Source organism: Parambassis ranga, unplaced genomic scaffold, assembly GCF_900634625.1.
Source record: "Parambassis ranga unplaced genomic scaffold, fParRan2.1 scaffold_21_arrow_ctg1, whole genome shotgun sequence".
Lineage (NCBI taxonomy): Eukaryota > Metazoa > Chordata > Actinopteri > Ambassidae > Parambassis > Parambassis ranga.
In genome coordinates, this window is record NW_021144767.1 from 3,326,501 (window position 1) to 3,348,701 (window position 22,201).

The 22,201-nt window shown below is 44.0% G+C and overlaps 1 protein-coding gene, 1 long non-coding RNA gene and 1 pseudogene across 2 annotated transcripts; all 3 read right to left on the reverse strand.

Moving 5' to 3' along the window:
- Positions 1–17,268: 17,268 nt before the first annotated feature.
- Positions 17,269–17,995, reverse strand: LOC114429870 (dynein heavy chain 7, axonemal pseudogene; annotated as a pseudogene).
- Positions 17,996–19,481: 1,486 nt separating this feature from the next.
- Positions 19,482–20,188, reverse strand: LOC114429744 (uncharacterized). The gene is made up of 3 exons (XR_003669908.1): positions 20,127–20,188; positions 19,813–19,938; positions 19,482–19,602 (listed from the first exon to the last, which is right to left on the reverse strand). It is a non-coding gene; the product is annotated as an uncharacterized LOC114429744 (long non-coding RNA).
- A 65-nt stretch (positions 20,189–20,253) lies between these two features.
- Positions 20,254–21,299, reverse strand: LOC114429871 (dynein heavy chain 7, axonemal-like). Its single transcript, XM_028398483.1, has 4 exons — positions 21,291–21,299; positions 21,021–21,180; positions 20,865–20,898; positions 20,254–20,475 (listed from the first exon to the last, which is right to left on the reverse strand). Exons 2-4 carry the CDS (start codon positions 21,167–21,169, stop codon positions 20,254–20,256), a joined length of 405 nt encoding a protein of 134 aa, XP_028254284.1. The 5' UTR covers positions 21,170–21,180; positions 21,291–21,299.
- Between the last annotated feature and the right edge of the window lie 902 nt (positions 21,300–22,201).

A 22,201-nucleotide genomic window follows, 5' to 3' on the forward strand; every position in this document is an offset into this window, starting at 1 on the left:
CTTTGTTGTACCAGGTGTAGTTTTGGTGGCTACACATGTGTTCAGAAACTGTTCTGTTGTAGCAGCTGAGCTTTACTCCAATCCACTGTCACCACAAACACTTTCCCCTCTCTGTTCTTCTTCTTCCTCTGCCTCTTCTTCTTCTTCTGTGGTGTTTTCTGGCAGCTGACATCCACACAGTGACATTTCTGCCTCCTCCTGTCTTCAGTCAGACTGTTTCTCTCACAGTCTGTAGAGAGAAGCTGACATTGTTGCACTGATTAACCTCAACCACACACACCTGTGTGAGTCGCACCATCATTCTAACAGTTCCATTGATACACTGAGTGACAGCAAAGCAGTGAGCCCCCTGCTGGTGATCAGCTGCATGTACCAGAAGCAGACAGAGATTTCTGATATGATGTTAAAGGTGTCACAGAGGAGGATCCGACTGTCTGACCTCTGATTCTTCTGTCAGCATCAGACACATCACAGTTTGATCAGTTTTCAGATCACACACAGCAGCATCAGTAACACTGAGCAGACATTACACACTCCATCAAACACACACACACACTGCTCACTTATAACAGGGATAATAAGTAAAGTTCTTTACAATAAATTCACATTCACATTTTATTATCACTTCACACATGGCACAGTATATATGGCAGAGAGTTAAAGGTGGAATATGTAGTCAGAGTAATACCAAATATTGACACTAGGTGGCAGCACTTCAGCCTCCATCCACTGCTGCACTACCAGCACCACTCTCAGTGCTTTTTGTTTCCATTGACTGTACAACATGATTCAATCCATGTTATTTATATGACAAACTATGTGTAGTGTTTCTATGTGTGTAGCTGACATGTTGCTCAGCTTCCATTGGACACATATACTAGATGGAAGCTGCAGCAGGATTGGCTGATGACTGATCACAGGTGTGAACAATCAGCCGGTGACGAGTGGAGCAGGAGCAGCTGCCCATGCTGCAGAGACACAAACAGCAGCAGCACTCTGTGACCCATGTCCACTCTGTGTGTCCTCCAGACAGTCTGGAAATGAGAGGAGACAGAACATTATCATACATGTTGCATAAGTAAAGTCACATGACATGCACACTGTAAATAAAGGAAATCATATATTTTCAGACTCTTAGAACACAGAGCCCAAGAAATAATAATCTAAAGCTCACAAGACACAAGACGAACAGAACAGAACAGAACAGAACAAATACTTTATTTATCCCAAACTGGGAAATGTTTTCTATTGCAGCAGCAATGTACAGGGTCAGTATCATCCTATCTGGTGGTAAAAGTCTTTCTCCCGTCGGGGAATCGAACCCCGGTCTTCCACGTGACAGGCGGAGATACTATCCACTATACTAACGAGGAACGCTGACAACCATCATCTGTCATAGCAGCAGCCACCTGGTGCGGTCATGTGTCAGCTGGGTGTGACGGAGTGGCTACATCAGTAACTGTGGGCAGACTGCAGGGTGTGTGCACCCAGACACACACAGGTCCCAGCTGAGAGCAGCCGGACCTTCCTGTCCTCCTGTCCATCGCTGTCCAAGGTGAACCGACACCACCAGACCACAGGGCCATTATTTATTTAGCAGGAAAGAAGAAGATGCTCTGCAGCATTCAGGTGTGTTAACACAGTGCAGAGAGAGGAAGACATGAACAATGGTGTCAGAGCAGCAGCTGTTGCTGCATCAACCTGGAAATCAAACTGTTTATATATAGCACAAACTGTACGTTCATAAGTCACATGACATGCGCACTGTAAATAAAAAGGAAACCACATATTTTAAGACTCTTAGAACAGACAGAAGTATGAATTATATATGGTTACAATCAAAAGAATTGAATGCAAATAAATGATTTTGTGGAATTTAAATCAAAACCTAAAAACACCAGAATCAGCAAATCACATGTTTGCATTACAGTGGTCCCTCCTATAACCAGTTCACCTCTCACCTTGTTTTTCTCTTACAGCTCATTGAGTTCTGGTCCGGATAGTCCGTAGACCAGTGTCAGTCCATCTCCAGAATGCAGAATGCTGCTGAAAACAGGTTTGATCTTTGGTTTCATTCTGTAATACTGGACTTATTTCCTACGAAGGTTTGAACTCTGACAGTGTTTAAACAGAGAGAACGGAGTTTAAAGTGTGCAGTGAGGGGTTCACAGCCTTAAAGCATCTAGAATAATCAAACATGGAGCTGACTACTTCCAGAGCTCCGCTGTCATGGCTCTGCAGGAGGCCAGCACCTGGTCGGCCTGTTCGAGGACACCAACCTGTGCGCCATCCACGCCAAGAGGCTCACCATCACGCCCAAAGACATCCAGCTGGCCCGCTGCATCCACGGAGAGAGAGCTTGAAGTGTCCGCGGCTCCTCAAACCGTGGACCAGAGAAGTAATGAGCGTCAGTGCTGAGTTACAGCGAGACTCAACTGGTGAAAACACCGAATACGGCGCAATATGGCAGAGAAATTACCAGTGTGGAAATATATGGTCAAACTTGGTCAAAATATATGTCTGTCTGCATATATGGTAAAAGTGTATGGTTGTGCATAGATCCAGACCTCTGGCTGAGGTCATAAAGCATTCTGATGTTTAATGATGTTTAGATATTCGAACTGCAAACCCCTAGTTGACCCAGAGATGTAACCAAAGAGACAAGATATACTCAAGGCCGTAACAGGAGGATCTGTGAATACACACACACCCTCACATCAGAGATGTGAGTGGGAGAACTTCAATGTCTTTTAGTTTCGTATACGCCTTCCACCTTGTGATTATTGAATATGCATGTTTCACTGAAAAACATTACCTTTTATGCCTTTCTATGTAAATGTAACCACACCTTGTTGTAAGATTAATAAAACGAGCCTAATGCAGGACGGACAGAATGCAAATGGTCAGCTGCAGGAGCAGATCGAGGGGTCTGTATTGAGCTGTGCATTCTCCCTTTATAAGGCGAAACTGAAACTGATCAGTACTGGTTTTCATTCAATGTTCTGTGCTTCGGGGACGGAGTCTGGGAATCCGGGGTGACCAGATTAGGTCACAACAATTGGGGGCTCGTCCAGGGGATCAAAGGGCAAAAATCATCCTCAGATCCGTCAATTGAACACAAGGGCCGATTACGAACAGACAGAGGACACGTGCCGGCAACAATAAGGTAAGCAGACCTTTTATATCTGCATTGACTACTCTAAAATGTAACGTGTCCCGAGTCTTAGTAGTAATCTGTCTGTAAAAGCAAAAAGAACATTGACTGAATGAATTTAACTGTAGTGAATGAATATGACTACAGTGAAATAACCGTAAGTGAATGTATATGACTACGGTAAATGAGTGAATGATTACAGCTGTTTAAGAGATAAGTAAATGATGCCTGCAGAGGAATAATGCCTGCAGAGGAATAATGCCTGCAGAGGAATAATGCCTGCAGAGGGATAATGCCTGCAGAGGAATAAGAGAAAAAGGGGTAGCAATCCTGAGTGTGGCGACTCCACCGGTACTCTGACGAGGGGCCGGAAAAGCTGGGTTTGAGGCCCGGGGCTTGAGGAACCCTAAATCACTACAAAAAGAGAGAGAGAACAAGACCAGGCAGAAAACACATGGTATGCATGTTGGACAGACTGGAAACTGAAACAATGACCGCACTAGTTAGGCGGGAGTTGAAGTAAGTCAACAGGCTTCCAAATTACAGATATATAAGATTCTGGTGTCACGGACAGAGGCTAGTCTCGAATCCATTGGACTGAGTACCAGGGACACAGCGTGCCATATTTCTCAGTCGGCCAGAATCTAGAAAAGAAAGGCACTCTTGAGACTCATAAACTGTGAGTCGTCTGAGATAAAGACGACAAGATCAGAGAGTAGAGTAATTAATGAAATAACTGTGAGCTGTTCTTACACTGAACGGCAAGACCAGAGAATAAGTCCTGTGAGTTCATGAAGCACCCCTAAAGAGAAACAAAGAGAAGTGAAGATACAGTACTGACACACACACACCGAGCTCGCAGTATAAATGGGTAAAGCATGAGTGTGGAATGTGTATGAATGCCAGAGACGAGGTGAACTGAAGCAGCAGCACTGCTGGAAACCTTAATCGGTGTAAACGTAAAGCAGTGGCCTGTTGAAGTAGGTTCACTCACGAACTGGATTAGTGTTTTGTTGTGCACATACTTTTGTATATATTTCTGATGTGAACATAGTTTCTGAACTTTTCTAACATCATAGTTTTGTTAACTCTTCTGAGCACAGTTTTGCAAATAACACTATTATTAAGCTTTAGTTTTAATTTTCACGTAATCACATGACTGAGACTTTGATGACTGACGACATGGACGGAGTTTAACAGAGACACTGTTGATGATGGGTGGGGTCCGAACAGCCCACTAAAAACAGTAGAAGCTCAACTGATTATTTTGAGAAAGCGCTGCATCAGGCTTTTGACTCTAAAACCGCATCTGAAGAGATGACTCAGATGAGGGAGGCAGTCATTATTTGCTGGGAGAAATAGGCCGTGGCATGAAAGATAGAGGTTGTTTACAGAAGGAGTTTTGGAGAAAGGAGGGTGAAGCGAAGGCAGAGAGGGAGAAGGCCAGGAAGAGTGCAGAGCAGTGTGGCTGGTCTAAGAAAGGGAGATTTAAGAGGGAGCAGGAAAAAGCAGAGGAGAAGAGAGCTCAGTGGGCGCGATGGGCTTTGATAGGTCAGGGTGTAACTCACCTCATGACGAGAAGCCCAAAACACAGGATGCCAAAGCAGAAAAACTAAGGATCCCCCACCGTATACACCACCCCCTCCTACTGCACCACCATCCTCTCATTCATCTGCTGGATTATATCCAGTTTTACAAATAACTCAAGGCACACTGGCCATAACAGACATGCCTGTCCTCTGAGGCGTGGTCTGATGACAGCTCTCACACGTCCCAAGTGAGTAGTGTGTCTGCTTTACCCTCGGGAGTTAGCACCCGTGAAGGGCCTCCAGAGGCCCTGCCCTTTCACCTTTCCAGCTGCGAAAGGACAGAGAACTGAGCTGCGACAGAGCACTATGTGTTGCAGCTGAAGCCCCGCTGTCACACAGAACACAGACACCAGACATTGTGAACACAAAGCAGGGAGAAATAGACAAGGTGCAACAGTTGCAGGAGGAATTAAAGGAGTTGCGGGCTGCTATAGCTCAGGACTTAACACCACACACATATGCACACGCTAACCCCCAATTTGGAGACGCTACACTTCACGTGGGAGGCGTGTGGAGAGATGGATCACAGGAAGGGAGGACAGCTGGAATTCAGATGCAGGTCGAGGGTGTTTGGTCCGCGGAGCAGGGAGAGATGTTTGATCTATTACAGAGACAGGCCAAGGCTACTGAGGAGTGGTTGAAAACACATGAAGCCGAACACTTAGCACACAGAAGCAAAACACACCACATGACAACTAGATCTCAAGGACATGATAATACACAGACACTCAACTATCAGTTACCACTGATTCAAACTGAACACCAGATCAAATATCGTCCATTCCCACTAGGTGATGTACAGGCACTAGTGGATAAATTACCTCCAGTGGCCGAAGGTGGAGCAATGTGGCTGAGTCAACTTGACAGTCTGACAGCAGGTCACAGACTCGCTCTAGGTGATTTTCGGGCCGTTATTTCTAGGTGTCTTACAGCTTCAGAAGTGAGGGACATAGAGGAGGACGCCGCCACTACTAGACAGAGAGATGACACACCTTTCACTCAGGTCAGCACTGAAATAGGCAGAGCACTAAGACATAAATATCCTCTGCCTGCTGGAGCCGCCGTTCCCACTTTGAGATGGGACCCCAAACAGAGTCCAAGAGAATATCTTAATCAAAGCAAAGACACATGGATCAAACACACCGGGTGCCACCCTGGTAACCCAGGCATTCAGAGGGTGTGGTACAGGACCGCCGTCCTAAACGGGGTTCCTGAGACTGTAAAAACTGCCATGGATAATAACCCAGACATGGCAGGGTGTGATTCCAGTGTGTGGGAGAGACATCTAGTACATCACTTGGCACGTGCCCAAGAGGCAGCACAAGCTGACAGTAAGGATGTCCAGGATTTGCAAGCACAATTATTGAAACTGCAATTGACTGAGGCCAGACAGAAGGCCAATGACAAAAAGAAAGATAAAAATAATAAAGTCATGGTTGTCACTGAAAGCTCTGACGCACCTCCTGTCACACCTTGGGTGCCTCCATCACCTTATTCTCCTGATTATCAGCAGCCTACGGGGTCCTACAGGGGGTACGGATCAGGGAGGGGCAGATGGAGAGACAGGCGCGGAAGGGGTGGAACACTTAGGGGACAGCGAGGGGAGACCCAAGTCGTGACCGCTGCTATTACTGTGAGGAGTTGGGACACTGGGCCAAGACTGTCCACACAGACAGGGACAGTATGCCCGAGGACGTGCAGCGTCTGGTCCACGGAGGGCTTCCTCCCGCCCCCCAGGACCTCCATTCACTGGACAGTTTCCTGTTTCCGGCTGGGAACAGTGGGATTGTGACTTCTCACAACACTGACACACCCACAGAGCAGCTCAGATTACATCGGCACGGCAGACCCGATGTTATCTATGCAAGTAGAGGATGAGACACTGCCTTTTCTGGTGGATACTGGCGCCACCTGTTCTACACTGTTTCAATCATCTTCTATGGAATTGTCCAACAACTCTATCACTGTGATGGGCTTCTCTGGGGATAAACAGACTCTGCCTATAACCACTCCCATGACTGCTCAGTTGGGACATCAGACTGTTTCACACTGTTTTGTACACTCACCTCTTCTGCCTCTGAATATACTGGGGAGAGACTTGCTGATTAAGTTTGGAGCATCTATTTTGTGCGGCCCAGACGGGCTGACAGTGACACTGCCGGACGGCACCATGTTCCACTGTAATGTTGCAGACACAGGCGGACAATATCTGATGAGACCTGTGACTGACCCATGTGCTGACATCTACTGGGGCATGTTACATCCTGAAACTCCCCAGAACCCAGGAATCCTTTCTGCCTACCTGCGGTGGAAGCCCTGGATAGCGCAGGTCGAACCATATGTTTCTCCCCCTGACCCCCCTCATGTGACTCTATTTTATGACAGGCAGCAAACTGATTGGTACCATGAGAAGTTTGCGCACTCCCTAGAGGGACAGGACTGGTCTATTACAGTCCGAGACATTTTTGTGGCACCTGAGGGCGTGGCAGCCGGTGTGGACCTCACTCCAGAACAAATGTCTTGGTACATGATGAGTGACGAAGGGCATCCCCACGTCTCATTAGCGTACATCCAAACCACCAGGCCAAAGAACTAGGTGGCATGGTTAAACGTGCCATGGGGCAATCAGACTGGCAACCCACACCTTTACCTCAAATCATGTATTCTCCATCTGCTAAAGCATACAAAATAACTGTTTCAACTATGAACACTGTCACTCTGGCACATGAACTGCTTGCTAGACATCATGGTAGAGAGAAAACTGATCATCCTCTGGCACAGGCTGTGATTGACAGCTTGCCACCACATTTATGGGCAGACGGCCCCACTGATGTGGGTCTGGTGGACTGTGAACCTGTGACGTTTCAGATTAACACACCAGGCCCTTTGTGGATACCACAGTATCCACACAAGCCAGCAGCCGGAGCTGGCATTGCAGATACTATTCATGGACTTTTTGAAAATGGCGTGCTGGAACTCTCTCACTCAGACTGGAATACTCCCATCCTACCTGTAGAAAAGAAAGGGACAGGTAAATATCGCATGGCACATGATCTGAGGGACATTAACGCTGTACTGTCAACCCCCACGGTACCAGTTCCGAATCCATACGTGGCATTGGCCCAACTGGATCCTTCACAGAGCTGGTTCACCTGCATAGATTTAGCTAATGCTTTCTTTTGTCTCCCTCTGGCACCTGAATGCAGAGACATTTTCTCATTCACATATCAGGGAACACAGTATCGCTACACCAGGCTACCTCAAGGTTTTGCGCTCTCCCCCGGTATTTTTAATCAGGTTTTGAAACAGATACTCAGTCACTGCACCCTCCCAGAAAACACCACTCATTCAGTACGTTGATGACCTTCTTATCGCAGCTCCAACGGCAGCAATCTGCCTGGATGCCACGCAGGCTGTTTTGCAACATCTGGCCACAGCTGGTTTTAAGGTCAGCAAATCTAAACTCCAATTAGTCAGGAAACAAGTTGCTTTCTTAGGACGCATGTTTCACAAAAGGGGGTCAGCATATCGCCTTCACAAATCTACCATTTTGCATCATCCGCGTCCTGATAAAGTGAAGGACATGCTCTCATTTCTCGGTCTGACTGGCTACAGTAGAAACTTTGTTGCTAACTACACTGGCCTCACACAACCTCTCAGAGACCTTGTCAAAGAACATGGCATGCGTAATGTGTCAGCTCGCCTAAATTGGACGCAGGCCGCGGAACAAGCATTCATTGCTCTTAAACAATCTTTGGCCACTGCAGCAGAACTAGCCTCACCTGACTACACTTTACCTTTCTATTTGGATGTCTCTGGAACGGATGCCTGCATCAATGGCATCCTGTTCCAGAGAAAAGGGGGAGAAAGACTAATACTGATGTACATCAGTGCCCCCTGGACAACATGGAGAAAAGACACCCTCAGTGCACACAACACGCAGCAGGAATAGCTAAGCTAATTCAAAAAACCGCACACATGGTCATGGGACACCAGCTGTATGTACTGACAACACATAGTGTAGTGGCATACGTGAACTCAGAGACATTCACACTCACCTCATTGAGACAGAGGAGGTTGAGCAAGATTTTAGAAGCACCAAACATCACCTTCACACATGATGGCATCAACATGGCAGAGCAGATAGGAGCTGGAGAGCCACACACATGTGTAGAGAGGGTAACCAGAGAAGAAAAAGTCAGAATGGATTTACAGGCCACACCACTAACAGAGGCCAGAAATCTGTTCACAGATGGGTGCTGTTTTAGACATGACACAGAAGGACTCAGAGCAGCATACGCGGTTGTTGAAGACACAGGGGAAGAAATGAGAACACTGAAAGCAGAAAGATTAGAGGGACAGCAGTCAGCGCAGAGAGCCGAGGTGAGGGCAGTGATTGAGGCACTAAAGATAGGTCGAGGACAGGACATCAATGTTTTTACTGACTCAGCATATGCGGCAGGAGCAGTGCATGTGGAATTAGGGCAATGGCTGAGAGCAGGTTTTCTCACTGCAACTAACAAACCTATACGGCATGAGGCTGAAATGAGAGAGCTTGCTGAAGCTCTGTTGTTGCCTAGCAAAGTGGCTGTGATTAAGTGCAAAGGTCATGGAGCAGGAACTGACAGGGTCACAAGAGGAAACAATGCAGCAGATCAGGCAGCAAAACAGGCAGCAGGCTATGTTGAGCGAATGTTTTTATGTGTTCAGAAACAGACTTGCCTCCCCCTGTTGATTGGACTGATTTGATGGAATTGCAAAACAAAGCCTCTCCACAGGAAAAAACACTGTGGAAAGCTAGAGGGGCGACTGACACAGGAGGAGTATGGAGAGGGCCTGACGGACGCCCCATACTGCCACCTGGACTGAGACAACTGCCATGGAGGAAGCGCATGGGGTAGGCCATGTGGGTGTCGTGACAAACTGTCATTAAATTTCTGATTAACACTACATCCTAGACATGGTTGAAAAAAAAAAAAAAAAGAAGCATGCTTTTGGTACTGTTTATCATTCACATCTCAAGGAAAGGTGGAAAGGATGAATCAAACCTAAAACAAAAATTGGCTAAAATCTGTGCACAGACCAAATTTATATGGGTTCAAGTATTATCTATTGTATTGATGTTCTGGTAATAACGCCATATAATCACACCCTATGAGCTTCTTACAGGTCGACAGTTTCCTGGACCAGCTGGCCGGCTGAGACTGAAGAAGCATGCAGTATGGTATTAATATAAACCATAATAATGAATTTGAAGCTTTGGTGTTAGAATTTGTATTACAGGAGAAAGGAGAGATGGTGAGTCCAGAAGGAGCCACACACAGCCGAGTGGGTCCTCCTGAAGGTGATAAAAGGAAGTGGTCGGAACCAAGGTGGACCGGTCCCTACCAAGTGACGGAACGCACCTCTCACGCGGTTCGGCTGAGAGGAAAGGGGGACACCTGGTATCACTGGAGCCAGTGCGCAGGCGCAGAGGAGCCTCAACGCTCTCTACAGGACGTCCAAACTGATCTGAGGGCACAGAAGTCTGAATCGGCTGATTCAGACACAGATCCTGTCACAAAAGGGGCAGAATAATCCCCTGACAGAGATCAAGGATGGGTAGTCTAACCCCAGGGATCCGAAGAAAGAAGAACATCCTGACGAGAGGACGAGAGGACCAGAGAACAGCGGGGCTGGATGGACGAGGCAGACGGACAGGAACACACACATGAACTGAAAACACAATTTTGTACATTCTACTAGGAATTTCATTATATTTGAGCTGTTAGGAGTATCTGGGGGCGGGAACGGTGAAAGACCGACCGATTAAAATACCCCCACATACTATGATGTATAACATGTATTTGTTTCTTGTTAGGATAACCATATTAGGGTTGTTCATAATTTTTTTTGATCTATTGGTTACACTGCGAGTTCCCTGGACAGAGGTGTAATACTACATATTCATTTTTATATTAATCTTTATACGTTCTACTTGTTACTTATATTATTCTTATATTATCCCATTGTTGGCAGAGGACTTGGAGGACGATCTGATTTTCAATGCAGGGATTTAAACGTTGCCATCACGTTTCGTTTTATGTACTCACATGATATGTTTTTTAATACACTACATTCTTCACAGAGTTTTCTTTTTTGCACCTTCATTATGGTTTTGACACATACGCACACACCAGGTGTTTGGATTTACTCACAGTGTTGTTATATATAGATGTCACTTTTACCCATAGTTTTGTTTGATTACACACAGTGTTTTCTATTTGCTGATGTGACCGTTTGTTTCTTTTGCTTATTTTGTGTTGGACTCTTAGTAGAGTCCAAAAGGGGGAATTGTGGAAATATATGGTCAAACTTGGTCAAAATATATGTCTGTCTGCATATATGGTAAAAGTGTATGGTTGTGCATAGATCCAGACCTCTGGCTGAGGTCATAAAGCATTCTGATGTTTAATGATTGTTTAGATATTCGAACTGCAAACCCCTAGTTGACCCAGAGATGTAACCAAAGAGACAAGATATACTCAAGGCCGTAACAGGAGGATCTGTGAAATACACACACACCCTCACATCAGAGATGTGAGTGGGAGAACTTCAATGTCTTTTAGTTTCGTATACGCCTTCCACCTTGTGATTATTGAATATGCATGTTTCACTGAAAAACATTACCTTTTATGCCTTTCTATGTAAATGTAACCACACCTTGTTGTAAGATTAATATAAAACGAGCCTAACGCATGGGACGGACAGAATGCAAATGGTCAGCTGCAGGAGCAGATCGAGGGGTCTGTATTGAGCTGTGCATTCTCCCTTTATAAAGGCGAAACTGAAACTGATCAGTACTGGTTTTCATTCAATGTTCTGTGCTTCGGGGACGGAGTCTGGGAATCCGGGGTGACCAGATTAGGTCACAACACCAGTGAGTCGGAAAAGCCACAACCAGAAAATGTCTTGATGCAGAAAGATGTGAGACAAGAGTGGTTATCGGTACGACTTCACCTGGCGACGACTGGCCGAGCAGAAGCGGCTACATGCTACGCTGCGGTGGCCACAGTACTTCCAGACAGGTAGGCTGATCACGTATGAGTTTTTTATTATTAGTATGTTTCATCACTGCGTAGCCAGTTTACTCAGCGTTCAGTTACTTGTTGAGCTGAATGTTTTGCCAGTAGGAGAAGACGCTGTCAGCTTTCACCAGGCTACGTTTGCTAACGAGATGCTAACGTGATGCTAACAGGCTCTGGTCGGCAGCTTTCTGCGTTTTATGCAGGTTTTATTCCATTTACCAGTTTTTCTGAGTGTCTGTTAATCGGTAATCAAACGAACTGGATACTCTTGTTGTTGGTAAATATGAAAATAATTATTGAAATGAAACCTGAAAATAAACTATTTATTCAAAAGAATTTCAAAGTTGATTCAAAAAGAATTTTGAACTGAAAAAAATCAAAACATAAATGTTCAGTTTCAAATTTTAGTGTTTGAATGAATTTTATTTTTTCAGGTGAACAAAACTTATGACCCCGATTTGGCGCCATAGGAGGCGGTCCTTGAACACACCATGAGAACCGCGGAGACTCAATCCAAGGCAGCTCCTCTGCAGGCTGAATGTTCCGCTCGTGATCTTATCTTATCAGCCTCATGATAGCTGCTGCTGTTACAAACACTTTGATAATGAGAAACACAGGAGTGAGGGCTGAAAGGCATTGATCAGTGCAGGTTGCCACAGGGGGATAATAGCAGTGCCATAAAAGACAGGATTCAGAGGCACAAAATCAATTGGAAGCCATGCAGGGGAGCAGCAGCATCAGCTCATCTGCTGAAACCTCTTTTGTTATGTGTGGGCCTTTAAAGGTCGGGTAGGAGATTTCCTTCTGATGCACTTTTTGTTAAATTAGTGTAACTTCTCTTTACAATCCGATAGCAACTGATTAGTTCGGCAGCTTTGCTTTAAAATGAACATCAGCCAATCCTGCGAGGCGCCCCTGCGCGGAGTATTGGCTGGTTGTCACTCTCTTGCTGCTCTGCGTACATCAGAGAGGTACGTGCATGATGGCTGAAGTCACAGACTGGTTGGGAGGCGTGGCTTCGGGGTGAGCTCGAGAGAAAGGGGCGTGTGTTTACTTTCCAAATCTGGCTGACTCTCACTGAGTTTTCAAAATCTCCTACCCTACCTCTAATCAAGCAGACCTAATGAAAAGTAACCCTAAAGTTGAAAATAAATGTGCGTTGTTTTAGTTTATTATATCTGTATATCTTGGGGGGGGGGGGGGATTAAATGACACCACACTTAGTATTACAACAATTTCAATCTTTTTTTACGATTCACATTCAATTTAATTTTTAGTTTCACAGCTATAACTCACTAAAACTGGTGTCAAGTGTCCTACTACTGTAGGTCTCCTCCACTTATCAGTGTGTGACAGGCAGGATTATCTCACCGTTTGACTTTTAGCTTGAATAGACTGTCTGCTCCAACATTGAAGGTCAGTTGCTTGCATCAAGTTTTGAAGTTGCATGATAAAATGCGTTCTTTGAGAGGTGATATCATGTCTATTCCCTTTTGTATTTGATGTGAATATCACACAGCTGTTCCTTTAAATTCAAAACTTTGAGCCCCATGTGTTTGAATGGACATATTCTACTCTGTCTGTTAAATCAGGCCTCGTAGGCATCACAGTTACAGAAGTGAGGACAGTGACCAAATTGTTTAACAAGCGATACGCTTAACCCTTTCACAATCTGATCTTGTTAACAGTAATCGTGCACAAACCTCCAACCAGGAGCAGATGTCTTGCTCTTTCATATTCTTCAGCTTTGCCTAATGGTGAAACTCATCCATCATGCAGTCCATCAGGTTCATCAGGGACCTTACTAGATTGGTGTCAGAGGTTGGAGACAGTTCCTGAAATCAATCAAAAAGAGACAACTCAGATCAAGGTAAGCTGTATGTGTGTGTAACTGAAGGGTAAAACTAAAACCAGAGAGGTCTAACATTAGATATGAACCCATCAAGATTCAAAATACTTATTTAGGTACATTATTAAATAGCAACCAGCTGTAAAATCTGAACTGGGTTAGGAAGGTTCAATCAGCTCAGCACCTTGGCGGCTTTTCGTATGAACTCCAGGCATGGTGGCAGGATGCGGTCAAAGAGGGCGATGATGAGGTCTTTGTGAGTGGCATTGACTGTAGTTGGCAGAGTATTGAGCCAGGACAGCATTAGAGGCCGCCAGCCAAGCATATGGGGCTCCATGTAGATCATACCGCAGCGAGACACCTGCAACAAAGCACATATATCACAACTGAGAACATACAACTTGTACCCTGTACGAGCAAAGGAATATTCACATTATTAAAAACTATTGGATGAAGTGCTAGGACCTAGAGGCGGACATGCAGAGTATATTGTAATGATTATCTGCAGCCGTTATTGCAATCCTGTAGTACGATTAGCTTCAAGAAGAAGTACAGGCAAACTATGAGCAGAGATAAGTAAGAGAGACACAGAAAGTTGAAACAGAGAAAAGAATTTAGGAAAGTACAAAATAATATAAATCAATCTTTATAGACAGAAAGAGAAGAGAGATCAACAAGCACTATGCACAAAGTGAGAAGGGTTCATTGTGATCACAACAATTTCAATGCCTCTGCATTCGGCATGATGAAAGCGACAGATGCCAGGCTATAAAGAATCAAAAATAGAAGTGTCTGTATTAAGAAAGTACAGCGAGGGATGTGCAAAGGTGTTCTCCTAAGGCAGCTAGGTACTGCAAGCAAAACGCTTTATTCCTGCCTCACAACAAAGAGCCATAGGGAAGGAAAAGACACGAATGGAAAGGTCTTTTGTTTTGGCAACTGACAATTCATTAGACAGCTTAGCCACTTGTGCCAGTTGATTAGGAAGAATACCAACACTGTTAAATAAAAGTGCCTCTCACCGTGGCTGGTGATGCCACCTCCAGGTCCCTCGGCTCAAAGATGAGGCTCATTTGGGGTGACATCTGAATGATCTCGCCGCTCATCAGACACAGCTTCTTGCTGTCATCAAGCACCGTGTTCATGTTCTCGATCCACACAGCGTCCACTGGGCCATCAAAGATGAGCCATTTTCTGTCAGGACTCTAAGAGACAAGAAACATGGCAGCACATAGCTTGAAGCAGCAACTGACAAAAACCCAGATTTATTAATACTGATCACACCATGGGAAGCTAAATTCTGAGTGATTATACAGCTGATAGGTTCATAAGAAGTGCTCAAAGGTAAACATGGTCTCCACCTCTGAGAGGATTTCCAGCAGCTCCTCATTTGAGAGGAAGAAGAACCGTGGGAAATAGAGACGTTTCATCTCCAGGTAGTTGTTAAGACCTTTGAGGATCATTTCCAGCAACTTGTTTGACTTTTTTAGCCTTTCCCGCATGTTGTCAATGGCTATTACTGCCAATACCTGCTTGTCCTATACAGACAGAAGAGAACATTGCTTTGAAGCACTGATCACAGAACATCAAAATACAGAGTAGATTTTTTAGTAGATACTTTATGTTCCACACAGTACAATAATCTAAACCTATCCAATTGAGATGACACCTCATCTGTTCACTACTTCAATATCCTCTGAACTGACAGGTAATCATCATGAATATGTTAGCAGGTATGAAATGAAGACAGGTCACATTTATTTGGAGTAACAAAGAAATGAAAAGAACAAACTACACAGTGATTGTGGAGTGAAACATCTTTTGGATCAAGTCACAATGCCAAAAACAATGTAGTGTGTCATCCAATGGTCTTATAAGATCGCTAAAAATCGCACAGTGTAGAGAGGCCATAACAGTCACCTGTGTCTCCAACTTAGACTACTTTTAAAAAATAAGAGCTTCATCTTTTTCAATTCTTAAATTCAGATTGCTGATTCTCCTTCACATCAGCGTTCAGAGCAATGCTTCAGCTGCAGCTATCAAACTTGCATTTTCTTCAGGAAATGCTTTTCTAGTTCTATTTGATGGTGCAGTCAGGCTGGGCTTCCTGGAGGACACTGCCTGAAATTGATGTGTCTCATTTCAGCCAATTACCCTTTGGAAACTCTTTGCCGATGCTGGTGCTACACTCACTGTCTATTCTCGTTCTGTTGTTTTTGCCTTGCTCCCTATCCTTTCCAGCTGATTCACTCTTCTATCTGTCCTTCTTCCTTATTCTGCTTTTTGCATGTACTGTGTCTGCCTGAGACCGTCCTGTATTTCACACTCACCCACTGCTATGTTTATGTGTGTATCAGCCCACCTGGCCATGTTGATGCAGCCGCATGCTTCAGAGCTGTGCACTGAACTTGATATGATTATAGTAGACGACCCTATATACTGTGGAGCATTCTGCTTGATAAATCATGTCAGGCCTTTTTTTGGCTTAACATTGTACACATGGTCTATATACTTGTGGTCCTGTAATATTGATATTCTAATTATTAAATTCCCCGCTGGAGAATCAAAGTACTGAAGAAGCTCATGTCCTTTCACAGAGAGTTCACTAAATGGATGTGCTCTGTTACTCAACTCTAAATGAAGTGAAAAATGAACGAACTAACCAGAGAAACTTGTTTCATGGTTTCTCTCCATGTTTTATCAACAGCTGCAAAGCGACGTCCCTCCTCAGCCATCTGTTTCATGATGTCTGGGGAGCTGAATATAGGCTCCAGGTAAAGCCAGGTGGACTGCACCTTTAGCCATTCATCCAGGATTTTACCCTCCCATTCCCTAGAGTGTAGAGAAATATGATGATCAATTCTGTGTGCTTATATTATGTTACAGCTTAATTTCAACTAGTTTACAGCCTAGAGTTACAAACAGGAGCAAGTGGTTGGGATTGGTCATTGTAAAGGATATTGACTATACCCTCACTGTGGTAACAACCTCTCTACCCCACAAAGCTCTATAATTGCATCATAAAGTCTTCATGCAACATTACATTCATTATAATCAAAGTCTTCTTCCTCTGGCATTTGATCTATTTTATCATGATACAGTACAAAAGCTACAGGGAATCCATGATGAAACTATGCCTGCCAATCAATGCTCCAACAATCTCACCAATGATTTTCATTTGGCTAACTCAGTGTAGTAATGAGTTTCTTGACTACACTTATGAAACTGACTCAGTATTTAAGCAGAGCAGAGGTATCCGGTACATGAGAACTATGTAAGTTGTTTCTTAATTCTACACAAATAATTTAGATTTATGCAATTAGCACATTGACATCTTTTTACCTTTCATCCGATTATGAAAAGGTTCAAGCACCTCTGAGGTCTGCTAGCTTTGTTGTGGGTGTTGTAATTTACATACTCAGATTATTACAGAAACAGGTTAATGCTGATTGGTCTGAACCACTGTTTCAGCCATGGGTGCATAGCTTATGGCTTGAAACGATGGATTCTCACGTAATAAAATCTGTCACCCAAGATAAATATGTGTGTACTTGATAGCCAATGGACTGCTATTCAACACAGTCAATCTAAAGCAACTGCTCCGCTCTCTTACTGTATATCCTCCTCAAAGGGCTTAATGAATGGTGAACCCCTCATGGTTTGTGTCTTAACAATGTGATCATCCAGAAGCATCTGGACCTCATCCACAGATGACAGGATGGAGGTGCCCGTCTCTCTGTAGGCCAAGAGGCTGAACTCCATGTCGTTCCACTCTGTGGCCATTTTCTCCATGGCCTTCTCCAGGGAGTACTCCTTGCTGGCTGCCTCACTGATGCCGTTGAAGCTGTCCAGGTGCTGTTCCAGGCGCATGGACAGGAAGTAAGACACACAGGCCTGGTCTTCAGATGGCTGCAGGGAGATGCCAGCCAAGTCTGACATGGCATTCCAATGGCGTTCACGCAGGCCTGGGTTGCAGAGTACCTATGCAATGATACAACAGACTTGTAGTTGAAGCAATTCTGACTTCTGTTAGTAATAAATGTTGTTCATTTTCTGACCTGCACCATAGGAATGTGCTCCCTGAAATCATCCACCTTAGCCTTTATGGTGGTCACTATGTTCATCACAAGGGGCATGTCACTGAAGCCCTTTTCCAGGTTATATAGAGTGCGCCCATAGTTGCCAACATCAGCTTCTACCTACATGGGTTACCTACCACAACAAAACAATGATTATGAACTTATGAACTTACTCTTAACATTACTGCAATATTATTATATTATCCTTGTCTTCTTACCCACTCAGGGTACAATTTGGTTTCCACACGAGGTACCATGCTGACAGACCTCAGCATGAGCTCATAGACATTAAGGAAGGCCTCCTTGTATATTTTGAAGTCAGGTTTAAACTTGACCTCCCTGTCCTCAAGGACCAAATGGAGAACAAAGCCTGGGTGCTCACTTGCATGGACTGAGCGCTAAGATGGTGGAGAGCAAACCAAACAAAAACAAGTGCAGCACAGGACTTTATGAAATGATCTTTTCAGCTCAGCTCATTGCATTGCTAAACTGTTATAATATTGAAGCTTACCGGTTCTTGGGAAATCAGACATGTGTAGTCCTGCATTGAGTCTATTGCAAGGCTCTGCAGTTGGGAAGTCATAAGAGTTGCTGCACAGTTGAAGAAAGATAGTAGGTCCGCCGGATTGCTTTGGGAAGGCACTAGTGAACTCGGAAGTAAATGTTTTGTACATCGAGAAGCCAGCTGGAAATAAAACCACATTCAGAGCATATTAGCTAACAGATGTCAGAACACACCCATAAACTGACCATTGCTCTCTCCTCTTTAACATGAAGCAGAGCTATCTCAGCTCTGTGTTATTGCTGAAAAAACTGTTAGGGTTTGAGTTCAGTTTGACGGGCAGGCAACAAAGGCTAAGATACCACCAAATGAACAAAAGGCAAGGAGTAGAGCTGGACAGGTGGTAAAGAGCTTAACTGAAGAAAGATAGTTTGCAATGTCTGAAAACAGACGTGTTGTATTAGTGTCTCCTGACCTTCTTTCAAAACAAGTCCTTGGTGCTGCTAAGAACCAATGCGTTGTTTGCCTTTGCAAAGGTTTATTACAAAAGGCAAGCTGAAACAAATCCCCAAAAATCCAAAGGCAAAAACTGAACTAACACTAACCAACCAACCATGAACAGAGAAAGTGACACTGTAATGCAGGATCAAACAGCAGCACAACACGACAAACTGACAACGAGGAGAAAACACAGGCGAAAACAGTCAGTGCAAGGCAACAAGGAAAGAAACACAAGAGGACGTAAAACACACACAGACACAAAAGGAAAACCAGCATTCAAAATCAAACAGGAAGCAGAGGCACAGGAGGAATAAAGCCATGACTAATTAAAAATCAAAAACAGAAACAGTCCTTTTTAAATAAACTCAAACAAAGGAAGCAGACAAAATAAAACAGTGATCATGACAAGAACATTAAGTCCCAATTCCCATAATGCAGCAGCTTTTAATGCAAGTGACCGTTTTTAAAAGATAGAAACGTTTCAAACCTAAACCAACGCACTAGGTCAACAGCATGAAATGTTAACATAAGTCATGCTGCATATATGTCTTTAACGCTGAATCACATGTGGAGGAGAACAGTTCAGTTTGTTCCTGTTTTATTATCCTGAGATTCAATTTAAGAAGCTATTTTTAAATAGCAACCATTTCCAAATTCATACAATATCTCATATAAACACATAGCTATTAACTTTGAGACCGAGGCAAGCTCTGCTGCTGTGATGTCATGATGTCAACTTACTTTTTCAGGAGGACACCTCTAGCATGGTCAACCTGCCGGTTGACTATCTGCTGAAACACAGAGAGCTCAATGGACTCCTCTCTGCAGCGGAACTCCTCTACATCTACCAGACGGAGAGTTCTGCAAGTAGGAAGCAGAGGGTCAAAATCAATGGGGATATAGGTCTACACCACAGTAATGTTAAAATGTGAGAATAGCACAGGAGTATCACAATGCACTGAGTAACTGTGAATACAGCTTATAATCAAGATAAGATAAGATCAAACTCCTACATTTATAAGAACCAAATCACATAAAATGAAGTAAAAAAATGTGTTAGAGCATACTCACTTGTAAGAGACATCCCAAATGTGCATCACCTGCAACATGGTAGGGTTGATAGAATACAGCTTGTTATGCATCCTCTTTCGTGCACGGACAAACCATTGGTTCCATGGTTTTGGCAGTATTTCCACCCTAAAATGAAAGCATAACAAAGCTAATGCACAACAGTCAATTAATGATTCGAACGTTTTCCCATTGCAGCTTATTACGAGTTTGCTTGTACCAAGACAACAAGTTATCCATGTATGGCTCAGTCATTAGAGGCATTGGAAGCAGTGTTTACTATGTATGTGTCCTCTGATCACATCCCCCTGACTTACTCAAGTCTGTGAGGGGGCAGATCTTTTGCTTCCTCCTCGTCACTTTCCTTTAAACCTTCAAATGAATCCTTCACTGCAATCATAAACACAGGAAGCACAAACTGATTCGTAGGATGCATGTTTGCATCTATTTAAGACTCGTGCTTTTGAGGGTAAGTGAATAAATACAGATTATTGTCTTGATGCTGGTCAAATAGTCATCCTTAATCTCATCCACCAGCAGCTCCATTGTTGTCCTGAAGCTCTGCAGGTGGCAGGGAATCCTTCCTCTAATGGTTTCCAGCCATGTGTCCTGCAGGGGAGCCACATTTACGAGGTCCATCCCTCTTTGGATGTAGAAGTTCAGCCTCTGTCGGAAGAGCATTTTGCATCATTGTTAGTGGCAGTATACATTTTATAAGACTGACCTCCTTTGCACACTGTGCCTGCTCTACACAGGCACATCGTCTTGTTTAGCGCTCAATTTAAACCCAGGTCATTACTACAAAACTAATGTACACCAGAGTTACTTTGTTGAATGTAAAAGGTGAAGACATCTGTACACAACTACAACCACTGAGACCAACACAACACAACAGTCAATAGGCTGCTATATCGTGCTTCTCCATTAATTATGGGCAAAGGCACAGAGGGCTTATGATATAGATACACAGGAACTGATCAGCCTGATGGCCTAAGATATATAGGCTCCTGCATATAGAAACTCTTTCAGCATCGACTTGGTGAATGTGTTTTTACCATGTTATCTGTGTCGTCTTCCTCCTTCTGCTGGCTGAAATGATAGAAGAACAGAAAAGGTGCAATGACTGTCAGTGTGAAATGAAAATAATTAGTAACTCTATCCTCAGTCGGACATGAAATGAACCCTCGACAGACTCTGAACCGGTTACTTGCCGGATTGTCCTCAGCTGTTCTTGGATATCCATATGCCTTTTATGAAGCTGTGCCTGAGGCTTTCTGTACATGCTGGAACCCCCACGGATCCATGCCGCCCTTCTTCTCTGGGCTTTCTCAAAACTTCTACTGGGTCCACTGTCTTCCATCAACACATCTTCTGGAGGACATGATGGCAAACAGATGCACCATCACACTCACAGCAGTATCAAATGATATGAATTGATTATCAGTCAAAATGTGAATAACATGTGTGAGTACTACACCCACGTGTGGAAGCTGCTTCAGCTCCCGTGGTTCTTTTCCCCGTGGATGTTGTACTCCACCGCTCTGGTTTACAGGGCTGGCTGTCCTGTCATACTCACTGCAAAACAACATTGAGTTTATTATGTAACTTTAATGTTTATTCTTTCAAAACAAATTCCAATGAAAGCAAATGGAAAACTGTCAGCTGACAGCCTATTATTTTATTATTATTAGATAGCCTAGTATTTTTTATATGAAGACAAAATCCACTTCTGTTTTGGCTCAGCTCGCCGTTTATTGACAGTATGGAGGGGCGGGAACAACCTAGCATGGCACAGGCGAATCATCAGTAGACTGGAAGACAGGGAAGGCACGATTCACACTGTCCCTGTGGACGCACTCAAACGGCGGCTGAGACACAGGGCCAGGGTTTCAGTTAGGGTGCACACAGATAACATGATTATTACTAGCTGCATTAAATACATTTCCCAATTCAATATCAATGTAACATCCATCAATGTACATCAATAAATATAATGTCAAAATAGACCACATACAACATTAATCAATATACATTAACAAACTGTCAGTGTGCATCAGTGTATATTGATATAATGTACATGTTCTGTAATATTGAACCATATTATTTTACACCAGGCATTCCTGTTCCAAAGACCAAACATCCGAGCACACACAGCGACTACAGACCAGTTGCTCTGACTCCACATGTATGAAGTCTCTGGAGAGGCTGGTCCTGAAACACCTGGTCTGTTTGGAACCATCGCTGGACCCCCTGCAGTTTGCTTACCCGCCTGGTATTGGAGTGGAGGACGCCATCATCTACCTGCTGCACAGAGCACACACCTACTTGGAGGAGGCAACACTGTTAGAATCATGTCTTTGATTTTTGCAGTTTAACAGTCTGAGTCTGTGGT

Excerpts from the sequence above, each read along its gene's own strand:
- LOC114429871 (XM_028398483.1), bottom strand. The coding sequence starts at position 21,169 with ATGGAAGACAGTGGACCCAGTAGAAGTTTTGAGAAAGCCCAGAGAAGA. Across the intron at positions 20,899-21,020 it reads GAACAGCTGAGGACAATCCG|CCAGCAGAAGGAGGAAGACG; the intron begins GCAAGTAACCGG and ends CTATCATTTCAG. Across the intron at positions 20,476-20,864 it reads AAGACGACACAGATAACATG|AGGCTGAACTTCTACATCCA; the intron begins GTAAAAACACAT and ends CTCTTCCGACAG.